Below are 15753 nucleotides of genomic sequence, written 5' to 3'. Positions count from 1 at the left end.
GTCTGCGAAAATTATCAGCAACGCTATGCGGAAGATACACCAACGTTTATGAATCCCTTCTTCAGTTAACCTTATCATCTAACTGTAGTTAGTTTGCAGAACGAAATGAACGGAAACGCGTGACAAAATGTTTTTCATTTTTTCCCCGCAAGACGCCAAACAAATAAATTTAGTGAAATGAAATCTTCCTATCATAGGTCGTAACCGAATTAACTAAATGCACGAATTATACCTGGCGTTCAGTAGTGGCAAAGTGGCTGGCTGGCGGTGTACCGCGGCTTATAATTGCATTGAAAGTTAACCCCGCACAGGGGACTTGCTGGCACGGACTTTCCGTTTATTCATGATTGATCCAGTGACCAAGCTATATAGATGTCATTATATCATTCGTCAGTAAATACTTGCAATAAATGCATGCGTCATCACGGACGTCGGCTTTCTCCACGTCGTCTTGTACTGTGTATATATAAATATATATGTATATCTATATACAGTAGCAGGCAAAAGTTTGAGTCCAGTCGTTGTAGAATTCCAGTATTAAATCCTGGCAGCGTATTGGAGTTAAGACATGCGTGCTAGTGTTTCAGTACTGTAAACTATATTAATTGCACACTGTTTTGGTCCTAATGATCTAAATTATAACAAAATAAAGTTCTCATTCCTTTACACTGCCCAAGATGGGTAGGAAAAAGGGCAAAGTGATGGTGCACAAGGACAAATAGTTCCATTAAGTATTGAAGGATTCTTTCCTCGTAAGATCGCAGAAGAAGTGAGAATTTAAAAAGGTGGTATGCAACTAACCTTGGAGAGGTTCGAAGAAACTAAATCCTACTCAAGCAAACTTTTAGCTGCTTTGGTCATGCTCGGTTTGGCAATATTGAAAGATATAATAGGATCCTAATTAAAGAAAAGTATCATCCAATTCTTCAAGGACATGGAATTTCATCTGGTACAAAGATGATCGCACGTCTAACTACATGATAATCACCCTAAGCACATGCACATCTTCTATGTGCCAGAAATCGTTTAGAAGCAAACTCATTCTGGTGATCTCGTTGTCATGGCTTTCCACCTCATATTCCAGATCTAAAACCTATGGAGCACTTGTAGAACCGTTTTAACCGGAAGAGGGCGAGGCACAGACCCGCCAGCCAGGCTGACTTGAGGCAAGTGGTCAACGAATGCTGGCAAGGTATTGAACGTGTGACATTAAAAAACCTATGGAATCTATGCGAGCAAGAATAAAGGTCATTTCAAGAGCAAAAAAGAGGGAACTAAGCAATGACATGTAAATGCATGTTTGCACATTAAAATACGTAAAAATGAATATCATAACATCTCATAGTTGTTGTACAGCATGTATTTTTCTGTTTACTTGTTTACTTTTTTCTAGTTCACTTATCGGTAAGGTTTTCTGTAGAATATTAATATATGCTGCTGAAACAAAGAAATACAGTCACTGGACTCAAACTTTTGCCTCCTACTGTATATAACGAACAATCATTGTAATTTTAAGATTTTAAATAATATAGCTCTGAGCACTCTTTTTAGTCTTAACGAAATATACATACAAGACGACGTGGAGAGTGCCGAAGTCAGTGATGACAATTATGCATGCATTTAGGCATGTTTTTACTGACGAATGATACCATAATGACATCGAATTTATATCTTTTCCATCTTTTTATAAAGAATTTTAGTTAACTATATAACTATATATAGGATAACTTAGCATCAAATGTGGTATAACAACTGCCTAAAATAGACAAAACACTTCTCACTTCTTTGAGAAGTGTTTTGTCTATTTTAGGCAGTTATTATACCACATTTGATGCTAATTAAGTTCTTTAAAGACGCCGCCACGCTGCTCCCTGGTTATATATAGGTAGAGAATATCAAACGCTACATGTATATGGACTTATTGACTATGTCAGATCATTCAAGAAACCTATAGAATGAAATACAACATGCACTCGTTTAATACTTCATTTGAAAACACTAGATAGTGCAATATAAGCCGCAGTTCATGCAAACTGTCAGTGTTTTCATAGTCACATGCAGTTGCAGGGTCGGAATTTTGCATAAAAGTAAATGAACTTAGAGTGTTACGTTTCAGGAGCTAAAACAATATTACTCATGCAGTATTACCAAGTTATATCGCTATAGATCATATTTGTTCCAAAATTACCCTTTAATTTATAAGGCCGCGTTGTTAAACTATTATGCAACTTTCCTTGCAACTTATAATGCAATTAATTCTACTTCAGCAAGGCATCTAAAGTTGTCAAACATTTCTAACGATCTGCTAACGTTTTCCTAGAATTTCGAACACTCTTTACAAACTTACTCCCTTAAAATTATTAAGGAAAATTGCATCACAACAAAGCCTTTAGGATTTAAAACTTGAAGTTCCATGCAACTATAAGGCAATATGCTATATATAAAAGGATCGGTCATTACAAATCCAAAGTTTCCTGCATATTATGGGCAGCACCCATGCACGTCTTATTTCATGCATTTTGCCATGCAGAATCTTTGAGAAAACTATAAAGAATGTGTGGTGTGCCTGGTGATATAAATTCGGTATATATACAAATTCTTTATATGCTTTATGATTTCCGTGTGCCAACTACGGTCACATGAGCCTAAAAAGAATATATCTGCTTGACATATATCTATCTTGTACTCAAAAGGCAAAGCGAAAAAAAAATAGATAAAGGCCGATTTATAAAAAACCTTGCGTCCGCCCATTTTTTCCAACACATGCATTTTGTGTATAATATATTGCAAAGCGTATTTTTAGCTGTCCAATATTATACTTAGCTAAAACTGCAGTATTGATTTCTAATGAATTATTATTACCATTATTATGAATTGAAAAATTTAATAGTTGTCATGCGGCGCGCGAATAAGCCTTATAAAGTTATATATATACCTATATAGCGAGCTAATTTCTACTGTCGCATGCATTCTTTATACGTTAACTATACAAGCACGAAAAAGTTTCAAACCGGTTTATTAGTGATGAACCGTATACATATTGTTTCCTTTAATAGCGAAATGATCGTCATGCGTGTTCACTGATTTAGAATCGCGAATAAAGACATGTGCATCAATACACTGTAGTTGGCTGTAATTTGGGCTCAGGCAATATGCCTTGCAATTAGGAACTCGATGTTTTGAAATGATCGGGCGTTTGTAATAGCAAAACACAGCAGGTTATGGGCAAAAACAGGTCAGTGGGAAGTCTGGTGGCCAGCGGCTCAAATAAACCGCGAAAACGCAAATGTATTTTAGGTCTATAACACTAATTAATGCTGATAAAACAAATAAATATATCATGAACTTTTTTCAGATTATATTTGCAGTATGCATGCGCGATTTAAGTAACGCGTCACACTTCGAGACAATCATAAAAAACACAATACACATGCATCGATGTGAACTTACCCGTGCTTGTCTCCAGGCGAACAACATTTATGCTCTCTTTCATGTTTCTATGACGTAAAATGCATGGCAATTCGTGAATAATTTAAATGGTCGTTTTCAGCAATCTGCGAACACAGCCAACGAGGTTTAATATTTGTTGATAGATGCGGATGTCTGTTGGATGCCAATGAGTTTGAAAACTGGGGTAATTCGACAATTATTATAGAAAAGGGTATGGCTTGACTTCTCGGTCAGTTTTTATTATTTTCTATTTGCCGAAAATAATACATATGTAGCAACATCTGCTCTGATATCGCACATTTCAGGGGCACACTCCCTAAAATTCAGGAGCATATAATATATTAAAACCTAATTCATTGTATATTCTATATACTGTTTATATCTGAAGCCGGCGGATAATCCCATCATCGTTCATTGGAAATTTTTTCAAAATGAATTTGAAATAGCAAGGAAGTTTTTAATATCCACACAAATCGCCATTTCTATACTATGCAGTGCTTTTTTTAACTATATATCTGGGGGGGCAATTGCCCCCCCAGAGAATGCATTTGCCCCCCCAGTAACTACATTTCTGCCCCCGTTTACGACACCGTATTGCTCATGCATGATTGCTCTGAGAATTGCTGTTGATTTACTTGCATGATAAAGAGATTATGCCCTTCCATACGGCTTTCTCCACAGCCATCTTGCATGTAATGCATAATGTTCTTCGACAAATATTTCACAGTAGCGATAGATTTCATAGAATTATAATTGAATAGAATGCTAGCTTTCTAAACCTCGTCACAAAGAAAACATTAAATGATAGAATGATTATTGCCTGGAACGGTGTCTCTACTGCTTTATATGACCCAAGGCCAGCCGTTGTATCCTTTTTCATGCAGCAAAAAAGACCGACGCAGTGCAAGGCCATGTCTTGAAACATATAAACAAAGAGATTTTGTGGCCAAATTTTTTTCCTAAATGCTGTACAACTATAACTGCAAAGAGTTAAAATTATTGTTTGCATTTAAACATAGGTTTCCTTCTGTCTCGCGCGTTCGCCAAACCTCGTCGGCTCATTTTTCGTTTCGCCTTTTTCCTGCATTGCCCCCCAGTGAAAATTTCTTAAAAAAGGCACTGAATTACTATGAATGTAGTGTTGATGTAGTATTGAGACAGTATGGATATATACTGATACTTGTTTCCCTCGAGCTCGTTCTCCCAAACTCCCACGCGTGTTTCTACAACTGTATAGGTACACGGAAAATAAATTTCTTAAATGTTGCATGCATGCAGTTAAACGAGTGTTGAAGAATAAAAATTTCAAATTTCCAAATATTGCTACAGATGAGAATGACAATTAATTACTCCGGCGTAAGGGACGGGGTTGCTTGAAAAAATGGTCCAGGTGTTGTTTTATTTATGTTGTTTGATAATAGTAAACAACAAATATTATCAAGTAGGGTAATATCAAAAACACAAGGAATCTGTTATATTTTGTATTATCTCAAATGCTTTTCAGTATAGCAATACTTTGGACCGGCGACATCTGATGCCTGCTGTAAAAATCCGGCAAGGCGAGATAGTTGTCACTATCCATATTTATAAAACTGCACGAAGAGTACAAATCGTACAAATTACTTTCGAACAAAAATGGTGGTGAATTTGCGGGAAATAGTGGCGGGGTACCCGCACCCATTTCATCTGTGCTCGGCCTTTGTTTTGGTAGCCTGGGTCCGGTTGTATCGAAGCCGGATAGCGCTATTCAGCGGATAGTGATTTTTCAAAAAGTATTTGAATGTCAATGAAATGTCAGCTGTGGAACCAACAATTATTAAAGAGGATCCTCGATTTAGGAATACTAAGATTTAATCAAAGTTATACCAAAAAACAGGCCATTTTGAAACGATTGAAAAAACACTATCCGGTAGATAGCGCTATCCGGCTTTCATACAACCGGCCCCTGCATGAACACTGATATTTATCAGCCTCGCACCCAGGCGCTTTAATAATAAAATATATAACGTTGCATCAAGGTAAGTAAGAATATTGAATAATATACCATCTTCGTGCATTGGCCTAAATCTACTCAGGCGATTGCATGCATGTCAAAATCAAACATGTGGTCTCTTGTTGCCTGGCGACAGATCATGGGAATCATAATTTATTCGCAATAACCCATGAAAATAATTTATTCAACTGACAGCGAAGCTTAGGTCTTCAATGCAGCAATCAATGAACTCAGATTGTATATTAAAAGTGTTAGAGACTTTGTGCTCTTTTTTTTACAAATAAACGCACTTGCTGATGGCGTGAGCGACGGAGTTGACAATTCGCCTATGTTTTGTCTTGTTTTTGTTTATTTGTCGTCGTTCCAAGTGTTTGGCGCGAAATATACTAGCATTTGAAATGTGTATGTGACCATCTATTTTGGCTAATCCGCAAATATTTGCATTATTTGATGAACAGGACTAGCTGGACGGATTTGGGTGAGTGAGCAGCGATGAACCAGTTCAGCAGAAATCCGATAAAGCTTATTTATTAATGTAATTATTTATATTCCCTCTGATAAAGTATTTTCTGTTTTCGGTCAATATTGATATAAATATTTATAAGCATACTTTTCTAATAAGCAGGGGCGCACTCTCTAACACAGTTGACACCACCCTAAGCTTACCTAGCCGTACCATGCCAAGGTTTTAAATATATAAATTCAAATTATCCACAATTATTGAGTTTTATCAACTGTGACCTGCGGGACTGAATTCATTTCTTGATATAAATTCGGCTGCCGGAATATTTAGCCCACCCCTAAGAAAATTTTGAGTGTGCGCCCCTACAGACAAGTAAAAGATGCACATATATATATATATATATATTAATATATATATATATATATATATATATATTATATATATATATATATATATATATATATATATATATATATATATATATCTATATAGATGCACCACCAGTATTTTTTATATAAATATACAACTTTTGCAGTTTCAAAGTCACTCAATATATCATTTATACAAGCCTTGCGATCATTATACTATACTCAAAGAGACGGCCCGGAAGAGCTAGATGATGTGATGGTGCATGTATATAACTCTACACTATTAACAAACAATGATGTTAGATTAACGAGTGCTACGCTATCACGTCATCTCTTCCTGTCTCTTTGTATTTTGTAAATAGTTTATTCTAAATTGATAATGACTTTGAAATACTTTGAAATAAAGTCAAAATATCACCGTAAAACGTTTGACTTGTTGTCAATAGCTCATCTTTTGAGTTTACAAGATGTTATTCTTCGGAGTGTGTTTTTTCTTGTATTTTATTAAATTGTCTGCTGGTAATAGCTTTTTAACTATGTGACAACTTCCCAAATATGACAAGTACACGCTGCACGTGGGACATCCTTTTTACAAGCTGGTTTCTTTTGAGCTATCAAGCTCAGTGCACGACCAACGAGTGCGATCTTTCTTCTTTCCCTGTAGTTTACGAAGAACACCTTTTTTATTTTTGCCATCGTCGGAAGGAGGTAACAATAAGTTGGAGGATTTCCCATAGAACATTGTCTCGTCAGGATCCAGGGATTCCTGAAGAAGCTTTTTCTCGACCATTGGGCTGGACGTTTCACTACTGCTACCGATACTATCGCACTCTGGTTTATTCGACGTGTTTTTCTCAGGTTCCTCTAATATTTTCGAGCCAGCAGTGCCAGGCACATTAGAACTGGTCTGTGCTTGCTCGACTTTGTTATCGGTGCTTGACACAAAAGAATCGGATTTTTCTGTTATTGTAGCCTTAACAACCAAATTTGGAACGGCCATCGTCATCCCGAATCCATCTTTCGAATTCGTTTCGCAACTGACATCATTATCTGCACCCCCCTGAGAAATTCCACCGAAACTAGACATCTCGCTGGATTGTGAGCTATCCAGAGTGGCGTTTTCGTTTGCAAATTTTCTATTCTTTCCCAGTTTTCTCTTTTTCTGACGACTTTCACCTTTGGCGTCATTAGGCGCAGAAACCAAGGTTTGTCCGTTCGCGACCGACCTTTCCTTGGAAGCAAGAATTGGGTAGTCGTCAGATAGTTTCTTGGTGCTAATCGGTGATTCAAGATCCACGGCAACTTCTTGTCGCGGAAGAGATCGTTTATGTCTTGGTACCGCTAGCTTCTCAGCCTCGGCCTCTTCTTTCGATGCCTCGAGAAGGTTATAGGACTGACCTTTATCAAAACTAACCTTCTTTTTCATTGTTTTGCGTATCGATTTGTCAATGCTTCCTTTTCTGCTGCTGCTGGATAGCTTGCGACTACGTTCAGGAACCTCCAACGACTCCCTTGCACCGGTTTCTAATGGAACGTTTCTAGTAGGGGAACCAGATACCTCGCCGGTTTTTGATTGAGTTACATGCGCCGACTCGGCGTCGGACAACGATTCTGCATCAATAACGGTATTGCAATTGGTGCGGGTTGCAGAAACGCTTGGATTACGGCAGAAAAACATGTCATTTTGTTCACTGCCGGTGAGGACGCCAAGGTCCTGGATGAAGCGTTGCATCCACTCTTCTTTCGATGGCGTTGGATGGGTTGGACTCTCCAACCGTTTAACCAGGTCTTCTTTGAGGGCACCTGCGCGAGGGTTTGCAGGCTTTAAGAGAGGAATCTAAACATAATTTACATTATAGTCAATTGAGGCAGTCGAATGTGGTAATAGGTACGCCCGTGTTCGATTTTTTACAGCGACGCAGGCATATACGCTATCTGACAGGTAGATGAAATGAAATGTTTCCAATGTCATTTTTTACGCATGCATGAATCAGTACAGGCAAAGTTCGCCTGTCTTGAAAACTATACACGTCGGTGAAATTTATGCATGTCAGTGATTGTTCGTTCCAAATAAAAAAAATAAATTTAATTTTGGCAGGGAACGAGGGCGTGCACGATTTTCAAGAGAGGAATATAAGTCCTGTATACGTAGATGTATTATGCATGTGGATCTATGGACTCTGGGTAATCATCCATGTTGAAACAAAAAAAGGATTAAAAACAGGGGTACAAACAAATAATTGGGTACAAACCTTGCTACGTAGGATCGGTAACAACAACAGAAACAAGGGCGAACGATGTAAAATAATGAACTCCAGAAACTCAAACAACGGTTCGTTTCCTAAAAACAAACAAAGTCCACCTGTTATCGCTAGTTATCTTATTTCGCGTATTGGCACTTGGGGGTCTCAGGGTGTCAACTGACTGACGGGGGACTCAGAGGTTTAGGGCCCCCCGACAAGAAAATGAAATTACTATCAACGGACATATATGCAGCCTATTAATATTATATTATGAAATTTGGAAGCATAATCTAAGCATAGTAATATAGATTTGTTTTATATTCACACTATATGCATGTACGTGAAGATTGCTTTGCGTAGACGCAAGTCGTAAATTCAACCATTTTTAGTGGAGCAAAGGCGGGCCACAAATTGACTATTGACGGAGGGCCCTCAGCGGTTGCGTTAAGCCATTGCACGTTCGAGTGGATTCGTTAATATGATTAAGGCTGCATTCAGGCTGAGTGTTCAGCACCGGTGCCCAAAGCCAAAACTGGTTCATAAAACATCCAGCACAGTACCTCTGTAGCGTCCGTTCTTAGACACCGTGCCCAATTTAATTTGGAAGCTTAATGTTCAACTTAGGCAGAAAAAGGGACGGGCACCAGTGCCGGTCTGAATGTAGCCTAGCTAAGTGATGTACTCTCTCTAAATCGACCTTTTGCATTAAGCTATACTTAAAAAAGGAAAAGTTCATCAATACAGATGAAAACATTGTGCTGCTGCTTATAATGAGCACCTTATTCACGGTAGCTACATAAGTTAAGTAATTACCTGCATCATGCAGGACAGCTTCCTTTAGCACAGATGCGATAGTTCGCCACTCACTTGCGAGAAAGTAAGGAAAACAAATGATCATAACTTTTAAGCCTGAAAAAGAGAAACATTAGGCCTGAAACATTAGGTCTGACGCACACGTGAGCAAATAAATTAGCTGATAAATATGTCTACCGATAGCTTGGTTAATAGATATAAAGTCTGTGGTATAGGTTTTTCTGCGGCATTGTATATATACCATCAGAGGCAATATTTTACGCTGTCAAACATGATCAATTTTTTTCTATGTGCCCAGCAAAATCTAACGTGAACCACCGTCGCGGTTACTGTCTGATTTAGTGGCAGATAAAAATAGGGGTAGATAAAAATAGGGGGTTTTCTCCTTAGCACAACATTTCGACGAGTATTTAACTGAGAATTGGTCTTAACTGTAAATTTAGCGCTGAGCTAAATCACAGCTAACATTTATAGCAGAGCTGATAATAACCCATGCACGGATAGTGGTTATTTTAGATCCGATATATTTACCCACGGAACAAATGCAGAGAAGCATTGTACCTAAGATCATTTTGATCGAATTGTAACTTCGAAATGAGAGTATTGACAATCGCCTTCCTCAGCGAATTCATTGTCTCTCTCTCTATATATATATATTCTTTACCAAAGACGGACAAGGTTGTTGATGGCATAGAATATTGCCATTGTGCAGACAAGAATGACTGATTTGAATGCAGAAAACAAGATGAACTTATACCCGGACTAATTTAAATCGATGGAAATGACGTGTTCGCGACAATTAGGACAAAATGGAAAATAGGTTTAAACCTGGTTCCACGTCACCATGCATCTACGCATCCACCATTTTAGTTTGGAAAAATTACCTAAATACGCAGCACTATAAATGGACTGTGAGAAACCAGCAGCGTCACTTTTTCTTGGCAAAACACGCTGCACGAAAGGCGAGGAAGGACCGATTGCTCCGCTGACCACAATGGAACAGGAGAGACGATGAGCGGACAGACTCATATCAACGAATGGTGTGACAATAATGTTGAGAAAACAAGACACAGCGTATGATACGTCTTCCTTGGATGCTCTTGGTTGATCTGAAGACAAAGTACATAACTATTTAACATAGCATCATTAACTATACACGTAAAACTTCTAAAAGGTACAAGCAGAGGCTATATGAGTTTCCAATGCTGCACACATTAAAGTATCAGGTTATCATATTTGAAAACATGGAGATTTTGAGGCCCCTTCTTGATCCCCTTAAAATGTTGTTGTATATGGAAATAGCGAACGCGATTAGTTATGTAATTTTTCAGCCGCAATAATAATTAAAATTACTGAATGTATTGGAAAATTGACGCATTTAGAATCACTGAACATGCGCATTTGGCACGAAAAGAACAAGCATTCACTAATAAGACAAAGTGAAATAATTTCATTGAACAATGTTATACCGGCAAGCTCGTTTTAATACCACTAACAAAAAATTTGTTAAATTATCTAACAACCCTTCAGCATGTTGAATTTTTTGTCTTCCAGCTTAGTTGTCTTAGAAACAAGCTCTGTCAACTGACGATTAAATGTGCAGGGGGCGAATTAAAAAAGTAAGGTGCGCAACATGTGCTACGCCGTTTATTACTCATAATGGGAAAACGAGGTATCATTTGTGCGAGCCAGCGACCAACAGTACATTAAAATATGAATGTAGGTGGATTTTACAGCGAATTGCATTAAGCTCATATTCAATACCAAAATTTAAATATGTATTACCCCCCTCCTCTTGATATCCCCCCCCTGTATAATTTATCACAATAAACACTCGTTGTTCCGCGGTCAGCTGTACATTTTCTTTCGAAGCAATAACAAGGCTAATTTAAATTTAATCATATTCACAATTTCACATTTTTCGTATTTAGCTTTTTTATAACTTGCATTAAATTCCCACGGGCTAAAACTCATGAACATGCAGGGCATTCGAATTTTAACAATGTCAATGAGCGATTTCAATAGTTTTCGTTTTTTTTGAGACATCCTTTAGATTTCATTGGCCACCTTATTCATATTATTGTACGTTTATTGCTTGACGTTGAATGCCTTTAGACGATAATGAATTGTTATACATATTTAATGCCATTCGCTGTCAAATCCGCCTACATTAATCATATTTTACCGTTCTGTTGTAAATAAACGGTGTAGTTGAATTCGAATCGTGAGCTTTTTTGGAAATCGCTGCTTTTCGTTTTTGGCTGATCCAAGAGAAGGACGAAACTGTGTCTACCTAATTGTACATAATGATTACTAAAAATTTAGTAGCACACAAAGCCAGAAAAATATCGCTCATATGTTACAACAGAGGCCGCTCAACTTTATTGTTTATTGCTATAGCATTATCGATTACCGCTATAGTGCTCACTATTAGGTAAGTTTGACTTTCAAATCTGATTTTTTATCATTCATCATGCAGCTTCACTGTTTATAAACAAGACGACGACTCGGCGTTATTAACCTCGGGTCGTTGAAGCGCTGCAGGGCCAATGGAGACAACAAATCCGGTGCTATGTATATTCTCTGTTTGAGATCTGGACCGATTGAAACCTTTCAAAAAGATTATCTATGGACGCCAACGGTCAACATGTATACAGAGCAATTCAATATAATATCCACTTCGATCGACAATCGCATAATTAACATAACATGAACACAGTATTGCTGGGGAAAGGGCGATGAAGAGGCTGGCAGGGCTTTCGCTCCCACAGTTATATATACAACCCGTTTAAGCCGGTTTTCTTTGCGCGAATCGACATTTTACTTTTGTTCCAGAGGCCTCAAATGCAACCATCAGGAACAAATTGCTCAAATACAAAAGAATAAAGTCGCTTCGCGCGAAAAATATCGCAAGTGAAAAACGGGCTTTACACTTGCGATTTTTGCCGCGATTTTATGTGCGATTTTCTTCTTTTGATGTATGTGAACGAGTAATAAGTTACCAAAAAAATTGTTACAAAGCCTGCGAAGAGAATTTTTTTTCTCAAAGTTTTCAAATCATATGGTGCAAGTTCTGATGAAATGAGAAACTTTTATATCGCTGCTATCAGGCAAACGCTTAAATATGGTGCGCAAGTCTGGCATGTACGATCAATTATGTACGACGTACCTATATATACAGGGTGTATCAAAAAAAAGGTAATCCAACTTTGGTGCGCTATTGTACGTGAACTACTCATTCTATTAACGAATTTTTTTCACATTCCGAAAGTTTAGGCTTTTAACTATCGAATAACATGTTTTTGATACCAAATGGTGAAAAAATGAGCAAATAGGAGGCCGATAAAAAGTGTTAGTCAAAATCGCATATTTTCACCTCTGAGAGTTGGGACTAAAACCATTGAAAATTAACTCTCTTTGGGATTAATTGAAGAATTTTGCTTTTGAATAAACTAACCGCATATGCATATTAAGTAGGAATAAATCACATCAGGAGAACATTCCAAGCAATGCGGCATAAAACCAGTGTAAGCTGTGACATGTTCGTGATTAATTGCTCTTTTCTTTTGTTATGCACTGCTTTAATTAGGCTCAAAGGTGAAAATATGCGATTGCGACTAACATTTTTTATCAGCCTCGTATGTGCTCACTTTTTCACCATTTCGTATTAAAAACATGTCATCCGATAGTTAAAATCCTGATCTTTCCGAAAGTGAAAAAAAATCGTTCATAGACTGAGTAGTTCACGTACAATAGCGTGTTGAAGTTGGATTACCTTTTTTTTGATACACCCTGTATAATAAGTCAAGTGAATTGAATGCATTAACGCAAAAACATGCCGATCCGACTGAACTCTATACAGTCTACATCTCTAAATGCCTGCTTTTTTATAGAAACAATACTAAACTAAATAAAGAAGATGGCGAACTTAATTCAATTCGAAAAAAGACAAAAACTTTTGGTAACAACTCATGTGAAAAAATTCAAGAACTTGCAAGAAAAATTGACAAAATTGACGCCAGATTTAATGACCTGATTATCCAAACAAAAACTACGTTGGAGACTAAGATTAAAAGTATCGAGGGTAACCTAACCTCGCGAATACTAAGCCTGCAAAATTTTGTTTCTGACCTAAGGTCAAATGTGAATAGAGGGCAGACACAGCTGGGAAATTTCAAGGTTTCGACGAACACTAAGATTAAAAGTATCGAAGGTAACCTAACCTCGCGAATACTAAGCCTGCAAAATTTTGTTTCTAACCTAAGGTCAAATGTGAATAGAGGGCAGACACAGCTGGGAAATTTCAAGGTTTCGACGAACACTAAGATTAAAAGTATCGAAGGTAACCTAACCTCGCGAATACTAAGCCTGCAAAATTTTGTTTTTAACCTGAGGTCGAATGTGAATAGAGGGCAGACACAGCTGGGAAATTTCAATGTTTCGACGAACACCAAGATTAAAAGTATTGAAGGTAACCTAACCTCGCGAATACTAAGCCTGCAAAATTTTGTTTCTAACCTGAGGTCGAATGTGAATAAAGGGCAGACACAGCTGAGAAATTTCAAAGTTTCGACGAACAGAAAATTTTCAAAGGCATGGAAGAAATTTACAAAAGTTAACAAAGAAATCGACAATATGTCACAGAAGAGTGGAAGCTTGAAAAATACGAAGAATGAAGCAGCAATCTGTACCATAATCGTAATCATGTATTATGTGTATAATTTATAGCTAGAGTAGAAATTTTCTTCTGATTTATACGACTTCATTTATACGAAGAATCTAAACTACACCCAGGATTTTCTGGGGCGTTTATCAATAAAAAACATTTACAGCTTCGCTTCGCTGTCCTTTCCGCCAATCACATGACTCTTGAAAGAATATTATTCGTGGTTTGTTAGGATTGTTACATTACAATTACCAGTTCAATATCCTACCCAAATTTCTGAAAAGATCCGTGCCGGTTTTTCTGTGTAATTATGGGTGCATCAGTAGAACAGTGAACTGTATTACAATTACCATTTTAAGACTGAACGGTTCAGGAACAGTCCAATAGCATCATCAATTGAACTTTTTATAATGACTCTCTTAAGATATAGCTGATTTTATAATATTTTAATATTTTAATCTTAAATACGTGTAATTTACTATTTCAATTTTATGTTATATGCATCATAGTTTAGTTTTTAACAGCTACTCAATGAGTGAATTTCTGTTATTATACTATTATTATACTATCAGACTTTGAGTGAACAAACTTGCAAAACTGTTGCATGTGAATTGTCTGTGCTAGAAAACAGACTTCTAGAAATTTGTCTCAAGATTTGTTACAAGTTGTCAATAAAATCTTTTCACGCAGCACACATGCAGGATTTGATAGCACTATAGCATACGTAATCATTAATGATCTTCCTAAATTCATCCGTTCCATGTTAACATGCAAGTAAGATAATTTAGTGACTTACCTTTACTCCCAGTACCTAGTCTTATACATAATGGAAGCAAAATGTGAACGAGAACGCGCAGTGTTCTATCGGAATTGCCAAACTCCATTGTTCCACCACAAAGGTCTTTCAACGAATATTTGTCTTTCAATGAAAACATCAACCTTGCAGCCAGCTTCACCACGAGTTGACAGAAGGTGATAGAAGGCGGGGGGTAGTGACTAAAGCCAGTGTCGCTCTCACTTTCGCTGACTTGTTCACGGAGGACTAAACGCATACACGTCGCGACTACGGCCTGGAATTGCAGCAAAATTGACAAATTTAACCAAACCCAGACAATACGCAGAAACATCACACGATGGCTAAACTAGATTAATCTCAAGACGAAATGCAGGTTATAAAGTACCTACTACAGGTAAGGTCGGATCGCGGGTATACTTATATTCTTATCGATGAACTCGACCCAATCTAGCTTATATTCAATCAAAGTCTTATTTAATAAGTGCCTACTTTTCAGCACGTAGAATAATTTACCTACTTTGGTTAAAGGAAGTGTTGTTACCGACAACTGTCTCGAGATGGTTAGGTAAAGACCTGTAAGAAAAATAACAACCATGCCCTTTCTATTTCAAGTCTATATTTAAAGTCTTCCCTTTCTATTCTAATTTGTAAACAGCAAGGAATTCATAGAATGTATATAGATAACTACTCGCCGTTTTTAATCAGTAAATAATAAACATACTTCTGTAAGATATACCTTTGAGTAAGACCTCTGTAACATTCCAGTTTTCACTTCGGTGCAACAATAAAGGATATGGCCAAAAGAAATTCTAAATAAAAATACTGACGATTATTGTATTGTATTGTATTGTATATTTTTATTAGTTCTTTTAACTATCTGCTAAACGTTTTAGAGTGGCTCAGCCACCGGAGGTCCCATTCCCCCTAAACTCCATCCCCATTGGTGTAAGGCCATCTCTGT

General features: G+C 37.3%; 2 protein-coding genes across 3 annotated transcripts in view; one reads left to right on the top strand and one right to left on the bottom strand.

Moving 5' to 3' along the window:
- Positions 1-6382: 6382 nt before the first annotated feature.
- LOC114523476 (protein unc-80 homolog) overlaps positions 6383-15753 on the bottom strand; it is a 32503-nt gene continuing 23132 nt past the window's right edge. The window contains exons 36-43 of one of the 2 annotated variants that reach the window (XM_028544423.1): positions 15529-15601; positions 15310-15365; positions 14793-15066; positions 10215-10439; positions 9331-9426; positions 8527-8615; positions 6856-8111; positions 6383-6801 (exon numbers count right to left, since the gene is read on the bottom strand). In XM_028544423.1, the coding sequence (XP_028400224.1) occupies positions 6864-8111; positions 8527-8615; positions 9331-9426; positions 10215-10439; positions 14793-15066; positions 15310-15365; positions 15529-15601 (2061 nt within the window). In that variant the 3' untranslated portion in view covers positions 6383-6801; positions 6856-6863. Of the gene's footprint in view, positions 8112-8526; positions 8616-9330; positions 9427-10214; positions 10440-14792; positions 15067-15309; positions 15366-15528; positions 15602-15753 lie in introns of both variants that reach the window. The other variant, XM_028544415.1, reaches the window with a different exon arrangement.
- Positions 10446-14786, top strand: LOC114523490. Its single transcript, XM_028544436.1, has 2 exons — positions 10446-11764; positions 13224-14786. The coding sequence occupies exons 1-2, from the start codon at positions 11637-11639 to the stop codon at positions 14056-14058; spliced, it is 963 nt and encodes a 320-aa protein (XP_028400237.1). The 5' UTR covers positions 10446-11636; the 3' UTR covers positions 14059-14786.

Source organism: Dendronephthya gigantea, unplaced genomic scaffold (genome assembly GCF_004324835.1).
Source record: "Dendronephthya gigantea isolate DGI-Jeju-01 unplaced genomic scaffold, DenGig_1.0 000001F, whole genome shotgun sequence".
NCBI classification, from domain to species: domain Eukaryota; kingdom Metazoa; phylum Cnidaria; class Anthozoa; order Malacalcyonacea; family Nephtheidae; genus Dendronephthya; species Dendronephthya gigantea.
Note: the sequence above shows the minus strand (reverse complement) of the source record. Positions and strands in the feature narration are given on the sequence as shown.

What these genes read in the sequence shown, in the direction of transcription:
- LOC114523490 (XM_028544436.1), top strand. Translation starts at nt 11,637, where the DNA reads ATGATTACTAAAAATTTAGTAGCACACAAAGCCAGAAAAATATCGCTC. An exon ending in GCTATAGTGCTCACTATTAG is followed by an intron (nt 11,765 to 13,223) that starts GTAAGTTTGACT and finishes GCTTTTTTATAG; the next exon opens with AAACAATACTAAACTAAATA.